At 43.3% G+C, this 9,726-nt stretch overlaps 1 protein-coding gene across 2 annotated transcripts; it reads left to right on the plus strand.

Moving 5' to 3' along the window:
• The first annotated feature begins 2,138 nt into the window (after positions 1-2,138).
• LOC308569701 (GTPase IMAP family member 9-like) lies at positions 2,139-8,226 on the plus strand. Of its 2 annotated transcripts, none has more exons than XM_081163947.1 (4): positions 2,139-2,276; positions 4,463-4,527; positions 5,799-7,024; positions 7,698-8,226. In XM_081163947.1, the coding sequence occupies exons 2-3, from the start codon at positions 4,488-4,490 to the stop codon at positions 6,449-6,451; spliced, it is 693 nt and encodes a 230-aa protein (XP_081020073.1). In that variant the 5' UTR covers positions 2,139-2,276; positions 4,463-4,487; the 3' UTR covers positions 6,452-7,024; positions 7,698-8,226. The 2 variants fall into 2 exon arrangements, with proteins under 2 accessions (XP_081020073.1, XP_081020074.1); XM_081163948.1 differs by having other exon boundaries at positions 2,181-2,317.
• The last annotated feature ends 1,500 nt before the right edge of the window (positions 8,227-9,726 follow it).

Consider the following 9,726-nt stretch of genomic DNA (forward strand, 5'->3'; position numbering starts at 1 on the left):
TTGGCCATCTGTTCCAGGAAGGCATCATCTATGTCCTCCGTTTGGCTTGGGGATCTATAGTAAACTCCCACAATGAGGTCACTGTTATTCTTCTCTCCCTTAATTTTGACCCAAATGCTTTCACTTTGGCTTTGAGGTTCTAAATCTTGGATCTCTTCACAGGTATACACATCCCTGACATATAACGCCACTCCTCCTCCTTTCTTGCCTGGTCTGTTTCTCTGAAATAGATTGTATCCCTCCATTATTACCTTCCAATCGTGGGACTTATCCCACCAGGTTTCAGTGATGCCTATTATGTCATATTTAGTTTGCTGTACCAAGAGCTCAAGCTCATCTTGTTTATTTCCCATGCTTTGCACATTAGTATACAGACATTGAAGTCCATTAAACATTCCCCCGTGTCTCTTATTTAAGGATTTTTTCCTCCCACCACTAGGTCAGTGTGCTGTTTGCTCCATTTGGTCTATGACATTTGGATGATCATCTTCATCAATTGATAGACTCCTACCTTCAGGAGCACTGTCTCCCTCCCCCACATTAGTCAGTTTAAAGCCCTCCTGATGAGGTTTCTGAGATTTTTGGCAAAAACATTCCTCCCAACCGTTGTGAGGTGCAGCCCATTGCTTGCCAGAAGTCCATCTTCAAGAAACTGCAGTCCGTGATCTAAGAATCCAAACCGTTCCTGTTTACACCATTTGCGAAGCCAGCTGTTCACTTCCACTATTTTTCCCTCTCTCCCTGGGCCATGTCGTTCAACTGGGAGGACAGATGAGATGACAATTTGTGCATTTGATTGCTTCAATTTCCTGCCCAGAGCCTCGTAGTCTCTTTTGAACTTCTGGAGGCTATTGCTTGCAGTGTCATTGGTTCCCACATGAACCAAGAGGAAGGGGTATTTGTCAGTGGGTTTTATGATTCCTTGCAGTCGTTCAGTTACGTCTTAGATCTTAGCCCCGGGGAGACAGCACACTTCCCGAGACATCTTGTCAGGCCCACAGAACACTGCTTCTGTTCCCCTCAGTAGGGAATCCCCTATCACCACTACACGCCTCCTCTTAGGTTTGGTCTGGGTTCTTCCGTGAGCTGTCTGTTCCAAGGTCGCCTGCACATTCCATGAAGACTGACTTTGCTGCTCGTCTTCATATACCTGGTCGACTGTAATGAGGGAGAGATCCTCAAATGGAGTCTGCTCTTCGTCTTCCATGCTAGGGGAGAGGACCTCAAAGCGATTGTGTATTTCTAAACAATCAGAGCGAACCCTGGGCCTCCTACTTCTTGGAGTCACGTTTCTCCATATATCTGGCTCCTGTGTTGGTGAACTAGCCTCCTTCTCAGGGGTGTCCCCTGTCTCCACCTGGTGGAGACGGTGTTCTCTGTTGCTTCCAGGAAGAGTTCCAGCTCTCTAATTCTTTGGAGCGTAGCTACACGTTCCTCCAGTTGCTGGATTTTGTCTTTTAAGAGGGCAATCAACATGCAATTGCTGCAGGTGAAGCTGCCTGCAACCTTTGGCAAGATGGCAAACATGGCGCAGGAACCGCAGGCGACTGCAGCTGTTCCCTCACCCTCCATCTTGAGAACGTGTCGTTGGGGGTGGCTACAGCGGTCCTCCATCATAAAAAGCGTGAAGACAGGACAAATAACCCCCCCAAAAAAACCCTAGGTCTCCCCCAACAAACGTTTGAGACTAGCTCCCCTAAATCTAAAAGATGGATCAAACTTGCACAGGGAGAGCAGCTAATCAGCCACAAAGAAACACACACACAAGAAAACACTTTTGCTCCTCCTTCAGCTGCTGCCCTGCAAGCTCTGATAAGCTCCTCCCACAGCTAATCACCTGACTCAACAGAAGCCCTGCCCCCTCTGACGTTTGCACAGGGAGAGCAGCTAATCAGCCACAAACACACACACAAGAAAACCCCTAGCTGCTGAGAATCACAAGTGTGGATGAGGCCATTGTGCTTATGTCTTGCTTGTGAGCTCCCTGTCGGGGCACCTGGTTTCCAGGTCTGTCTTTTGCCTGATCCATCAGCCGGGCTCTTTTGATGCTCTTTTGGTCCCCTTTTACAGATGGGTAACTGGATAAATCAAGTGAGAAGAAAAGACTTTCACTTTCCATATGTCCAACATTCGGCTATTACTGTGCACTCAAAACCTGCGTCATATTCAGAACTCTGAGAGGGACGGGGAGAGTCAGAGGCTGCCAGAAGTTGCAGAGAAAAACAGCCAGTCCAGCAACACCTGCAGGCTGAGAAAACTGCCCAGCAGAAGTCAAGGTAGTGAAAACACCCCTCTGTTCTGGTGGAATTAAGCAGAGGTGGGGATCCCTCCTGCAGGAGGAAATGGAGGGTGGGGTGGGGGGAATGTTTTGCAAATTCCACAATGCGCCTTCTGCACTTGGTTTTTAAGGGGCGGTTGGTGGTTGGAGGCAAAGTCTGCCCTCCTGGGTGATGCTCTAAAACGGAGGGGAAAAGGGGGGGCACAATCCATGCCAAGGATTCTCCCCTTTCTCTTTTTATATAATTTTTATTAAATTTTCTGTTTTACAATTGAAAATACTCATTTTACATCCTTAAAATAGCAATGACTTCCCTTCTTCTCTTTCCATGGTTCATTTTACATCTCATAAATCCCTGCATATTTTACAAAAACTATACCAATCAGTATTCCATTATTGCATCCATCCAGACTTATTTACACTGCTGAATTTATCTTAATGCTGCCAGTGTTTTCAGCTGTGCACAATTATTTTCCATATATTCAATAAACATTTCCCAATCTTCTTTAAACACATTTTCTTCTTGTTCTCTTATTCTATATCTTGAGTCTGCAAGCTGTGCATATTCAGTCAACTTCAGTTGCTGTTCTTCTTTGGTTGGGACCTCACTCATTTTCCATTTTGGGGCTAACAAAATACGGGCCGCAGTAGTAACATACATAAATAACCTTTTCTGAACCTGGGAATTTCAGTCTGAATTATCCCCAACAGAAAGGACTTGTCTTTTGTTTCCCAGTCTAATAACAGATTATACATTTTAAACAAAAGTTTCTCTTTCTTTCATAGAAGTTCTTTTTTGAATTGTGAGCTTTGGTCCGAAAAACCATCTTAAACAGATGGTATTGCAACCAATCCGTAATATGGCTCCTTACATTTTCCATTGATTTCAACATTCCTTGTTTTGCTAGAGTGGACATGCAAGGGAATGTTTGGTTCAGCCAGTCGAAACTTCCTGTTCCTCCTGGCCTGGAGCATCCTTCCTTGCATGTGACCAGTGGATAGGCATGACCTTTCCAGACCTGGTAAAAGGCCAAGTCAGCCTGCCACCTTTCTCTTTCCTCCCCTTTTTGTCCTGCCTGCTTCCTGCCTCACCTGGACTGGACTGCTGGCTGCCATAGCAGTTCCCCAGGTCATCTCCCATATGGGGTAAACCTGTTTGTACATGTTTGTAACTTTAAGCCTTAAGCCTGCCTTCAGGGATCACACTGTGCTTGGCCTGATCATAAGTAAAACTACTTTTCGTTACTTATGAATAAGACTGTGGTGTCTTTATTCTTTTAGGAGGGATTCAAGGGGTCTTACCAGGAAAATATTAGAACACATTTCAATCTGGGCTAGCCGGACTGAATTGCTTATTGTTTTAAGAAACTCGCATGAGTTTGCAACCAGCTGCGTCAGAAGCGGACTGCACTCTGCTAAGTGAAGAAACTTGATAGCACAAGTTAGGAAGGATATTAATAAACAATATATTCTCTCCTGCCTCCCTGAACATTCCCACAAGACCATCTAGTCCAACCCCCACAACGCAGGAATCACATCTAAAGAATCCATGACAGATGGCCACCCAGCCTGTTTAAAAACCTACAAGGAAGGAGATTGCACCACCTTCTGAGGGAGTCTGTTTACCATCAAACAGTTCTTGCCTTCAGAAAGTTCCTCTCAGACTTAGTCAGAATCTCCTTTGTTGTAAATCAAATCCCCTGGTTTGGGTCCTGCCCTCCGGAGAAATAGAAAACAAGCTTGCTCCCTCTTCGGTGTGGCTAGAATGTAGAAGGGGCGTTCTCAGGCGAAGTCATTCAGTTTAGAGTTTGATTTGTAGCCATGTTTACCCAGAACTGAGCTTATCTGCAGTCGTTCTTGCCTTGTACAGTAAGTGGGAATGGAAGGACCTCTAAGTTTTGGTTTTTCCAGTTTCTATGGTTCCCTTTTGGACTTAGATCCCTCACAAGGAGTTCATTTGTTTTCACTGGAGCCAAGGTAGAGGGCCAGCAACCTTTAGCTCATTGAATGTTGCTTCCTTAGCTACCAGTCTTAAGTATCAGAGATGACCAATTTACGTATTCCCCAAACTTTGTTTTTGACTAAGGACTCCAGTAGCAGGAAAGACCATGCAGAGAAACTGAGTTTCCAACACTGAGAGTCCCCCAGGAGTTCTGCAAATGACTTTTGGTGTTTTGAATGCAGGATTTCTGGACCGCTGTGAACCTTGATGGCAGCGTATCTTTCTGCAACAGGCAGCATGGCCAAAGGTGAGTCTTTTCCTGATACTGACCATCCTGAGGTAGCAAAGCAAATGCTGCATGGTTTGCTTATGACTTCAAGGTGGCCACAAACAGGTCTTCTCCTTAGATCATGCTGAGGGTAGAAACTGTGGTCAGGGTGCCCACTGGAAAGAAACACCACAACACATTTCCTGTGCGCCCTCAACTGGCAAGAGAAATAGGAGTAGGAAATTTCCCTTGTACGGTGGAACCTCGGTTTTCGAACGTAATCCGTTCCAGAAGACCGTTTGAGTCTTGAAATGTTTGAAAACTGAAAACTCAATACCGAAGCCTCAACACAATATGGAAACTCAAAATGGAAGCTGCGCGTCATGTTCAACTTCCGAAAAGTGTTTGAAAACCGAAGCATTTCCTTCCAGGTTTACGGCGTCCGAGTTCCGAAATGCTTGTCAACGGAGACGTTCAAAAACAGAGGTTCCGCTGTAGCTTCAATAGAATCACAGCACTGCAAAGTTGGAAGGGACCCCAAGGGTCTAATAATAATAATAATAATAATAATAATAATAATAATAATAATATTACTTATACCCTGCCCATTTGGCCGGGGCTCCCCAGCCGCCTTCTAAAAGTCAGGTAAAGGTAAAGGTACTCCTGACCATTAGGTCCAGTCATGGATGACTCTGGAGTTGCATGTACATCTCACTCTATAGGCTGAGGGAGCCAGCGTTTGTCCACAGACACGCAGACAGCTTCTGGGTCATGTGGCCAGCATGACTAAGCCGCTTCTGGCGAACCAGAGCAGCTCACGGAAACGCTGTTTACCTTCCCGCTGGAGCAGTACCTATTTTTCTACTTGCACTTTGACGTGCTTTCGAACTGCTAGGTTGGCAGGAGCAGGGACTGAGTGATGGGAGCTCACCCTGTTGCGGGTATTCGAACCACCCACTTTCTGGTTGGCAAGCTCAAGAGGCTCAGTGGTATAGACCACAGCACCACCGGCGTCCCTAAAAGTCAGGTAGTTGTTTATTAATCTAGTCTGATCCCCTGCAATGCAGGAATCGCAACTACCGCACCCGTGGCACATGGCTAGCCAACCTCTGCTTAAAAACCTCCACGGAAGGAAAGTCTGATGCTGTTGGCACCAGAAAGTTCTTCTTGACATTTAGTCAGAATCGCCTTTCTTGTAAAACAAATTAGGTAACTAATAAGTAGCACACCTATGAAACATTTGTAAGACTTTTGTGTGTGTGTTAGTCTCAGGAACTTTGTTGATATGGTATTTTTTATCTCTTATTTAGCCAGAACAGACAAAGAATTGAGAATTCTGCTCATTGGCAAAACTGGATCTGGGAAGAGCGCAACAGGAAACACCATCCTGGGGGCTGAGAAATTTAGAAGCACATCCAATATTGATTCAACAACCAAGGACTGCGAAGGAAGAGAAGCCACTGTAGATGGCAGGACAATTGTTGTTGTTGACACACCTGGGTTCTTTGACACAGCATATAAGAAACGCTTCACACGAGAAGAGTTGAAGAAGTGCGTTGATCTGGTCTCTCCTGGAGCTCATGCCATCCTCGTCGTGATAAAAGCGGGAAAGATCACAAAGGAGGACCAGGAAACATTTCAGGAAGTGAAAAAGCTCTTCAAGGTTGAAGGAAAGAACTATCTGATTCTTTTATTCACCTATAAAGATGAGTTAGATAAGAATCATTTAACTATAAATGAGTTCATACGAGGCGCTGAGGGGCACCTGAAGGATCTGACTGAGATGTCTGAAGGACGATTGATTGCTTTTAACAATGTGGCTGATGAAGAAGAAAAGCGGAATCAGGTGAAGGAGCTCATTGAGATGATTGATGGCTTGGTGGCACTCAATGGCAGAACACCACTGTACACCGAAGAACAATTCAAAAAGGACAGCTCTAGCTCTTGCTGTAACATTTTGTAATATCGGCAGTGAGGAGTCGGGAATCAAGGATGGAGATATGTTTGCCCACCACCGCTTTCTTTTCTTTTCTTAATAATAATTTTTATTAGTTTTCAATTACTATCCAATAATAGCCTCATTATAACAATACCAATTTATAATACAATTATTAATACCAATCGTTCAAATACTGGGTCATACAATTTAGATAGTGCCCCCCCCCCGTATGCTAGAATTGATGGCTTGATTATTTTCTTTATTTCTGCATTCCAAAATCTTATTACTTTCCATTACTTTCCCTTATACAACAACTGCAATATTAATAACTGTCAGTTTGCATTTTCTTAGTGCAGAAAGATCTTTCCTATTCTATTTAATTCAAGAAGGTTCTGGGAGCTTCTCTGTGTGAAAGAAACAAGCAGAAGGTTCATGATGTTTGGGTTATTCCTTCAGAGAAGCCGAGTCCAGCTGCCTTAAACTGGTTCTGTTTTCTTTTCTTTCTATAAAAGTTGAGGCCAGAAGGAGCCTGAGATTCTCTTTCTCTTTCTTTTCCTTCTAGTGTGCTGTTCTGTACATAGTATGCTTAGTGTTAAGGTTTAGACTTACAGATAGGTAGCCGTGTTGGTCTGCCATAGTCAAAATAAAAAAATTCCTTCCAGTAGCACCTTAAAGACCAACTAAGTTAGTTCTTGGTATGAGCTTTCGTGTGCATGCACACTTCTTCAGATACACTGAAACAGAAGTTGCCAGATCCTTCTATATAGTGAGAAGGTGGGGAGGGGTGTTACTCAGAAGGGTGGTGGGAATGGGAGATTGGCAGATAGCTGGGATGAGCCTGTTGACGACTCTTAACGACTGCAATAGGTCTTACAGGAAAAGGCAAGGGGTGAGAAGGTGAGAAATGGCTTAGTCATGTATAATGAGATAAGAATCCAATGTCTCTGTTCAGACCAGGTCTCTCCATGGTTTTAAGTTTGGTAATGAGTTGCAATTCAGCAGCTTAGACTGGAAAGAGTGGTACCTTCTCACCCCTTGCCTTTTCCTGTAAGACCTATTACAGTCGTTAAGAGTCGTCAACAGGCTCATCTCAGCTATCTGCCAATCTCCCATTCCCACCACCCTTCTGAGTAATACCCCTCCCCACCTTCTCACTATATAGAAGGATCTGGCAACTTCTGTTTCAGTGTATCTGAAGAAGTGTGCATGCACACGAAAGCTCATACCAAGAACTAACTTAGTTGGTCTTTAAGGTGCTACTGGAAGGAAGGTTTAGAATTGTTATAGGTTATTGTAAGTTGAAGTCTGCAAGTGGATTTCTTATTGACTGTGCCAATCCTCAATGTGTTGGATTTGTGACCATGATGCTCATCTGCCTTCAGTAGCAGTAAAGGTCTGCTGGATGAAATATTCATTGTCTCTGGTCTATTTTTGGGGGAATCCTGCAACATGTTTAAGTTTTTACTCTGCTAACTATGCACTGGAATTTCTCTGGATCAATATTGGGTAGAATTCCAATACAAACTTCTATTTGTGTTGACTAAATGATTTATAAAACTACAAGTGAGGAATTCAAACTATATCCTTGTTCTTGCTGTGTGTGGGAATTATTTTGTCCGTGGTGTTTCTTCCTGTCCTCGTAAGATGTTATGTCTTTCTTTCCCTGGTTGTTGCTGTTCTCCATCATATCAGATTGTTGTTTCTGAAATTTCTCCATCGCTCCATCCCGTGCTTCATTGTTTTGCAACTTTTAACAACAGCTGAAAAATCACTCTGTCCCAATAAATGACATGTTTTCACCATTGTGCATTTATTTGGAATGTAAATGTTTCATTTCTCCTGTTCCGTTTAATTTTCCCTTTAATCTTTTCATTAGGCTTTTCAGTATTGATACACTGAAGCAAAAGCAAAAACAAATGGTGGAAATATTCAAATAAAAATGACATTATAAATACCAACCCAGCCACTTTACTTATGGTTCTTGGGCTTAATAGATTATTCAATTTAAAGAAATGATATTAATCTTATTTCTTTTTCTTTTAAAAAATTCTTACAACATAATACAACATCATGTAAACATTGAGTCAAACATCCCACTCTAGCCCAGAAGGCAGAGTTTAGGAAATGCATTAAAAAAACTCCCAAATAACACAGGTGAGTTCCTACCACAGACAACCGTTTGCACAGAAGGCAAGACACAATTTATGCTAACCCTGGCTGTTCTTTAAAGTCAAGGAAGTCTTGCTTTCATTTTTAGCTGTGCAAATAATAAAGTTGTACAGATCGGTTGCAAAGAGTCTTTATGCTCCAAACCTTCTGCCAATTTTATTTTGTTAGCCCCTCCCCCCACAAGTGTGATTTGTCATCCTTCATTGTACCACAAAGGCTCACACCTTTCCTTGAGTTTGTATACATACTTAAGGCATACTCCACAAGTGTCCTGGGAAAACTGGGATATCCTGTTTTTCTCTGGTGAGGGAACAGTGGCCATTTTGGTTGTTGTGATCTCACACAATTTCACAGCACAATTCCCCTCCCCCAATAAAGTGCTTTTTTCAGGGCTGCGATCTTGCCTTAAAATGCACATTTTGGGGTGCCGTGCCCCAAAAAGTGCTTTAATGGGGGGGGGCACAGTGTGAAATCACACGAGATCACAGCGACCAAAATAGCCAACATGCTCTCTCGATAAAAAACAGGAAGATGGCGTCCCAGATTTTGGCTTTGAAGTGTTAGAGGGTATCCTTAAGATACATATGTAAGAGGCTTGTTGTTTGTAATTATATTTTGGGAATAATTCATATTCTTGTGTAGCTGCATTGTTTTATACTTTCTGGATGTCCCATGATCATATTACAAATCAAGCATAGCTAGTCGTTGCCCCTTTCCTTTTCCAAGTCTTTCTTTTCTGATCTCGCGGGCCTCAAAAGACAGTTCTATCGCTTTATGAAACTGCTGAGAAAGCCTTTACTCTCAGCGCAAGAACACAAGTTGCTATACACGCAGGTTCACAGCACACGCAATACAAAGCACAATAGCTGTTGCAACAAAATGTATTTATGCGAAGGCCACGCAGGCACGGTGAATTAAAGCTATGTCAGCGAATGGCGCGCTAAAGTGAAATGTATCTAAATGAGTTTTTGGTTAACAACAGCTAGTTTGCTTCCTTGAATGAGGGAATGAGAAATGTTTCTATGCATATGATTGGAGGAAATTTTGATGCTTTGTGTAAGAAACCTGTAAGTAACCTCCCCCCCCCCCCCCGGTGTTTGGGGGGTGGGGTTCAGTCTTTGTGGAAGTGA

The sequence above is a fragment of the Podarcis bocagei genome, assembly GCF_964188305.1.
Source record: "Podarcis bocagei genome assembly, chromosome: 12".
Taxonomy (NCBI): Eukaryota; Metazoa; Chordata; class Lepidosauria; order Squamata; family Lacertidae; genus Podarcis; species Podarcis bocagei.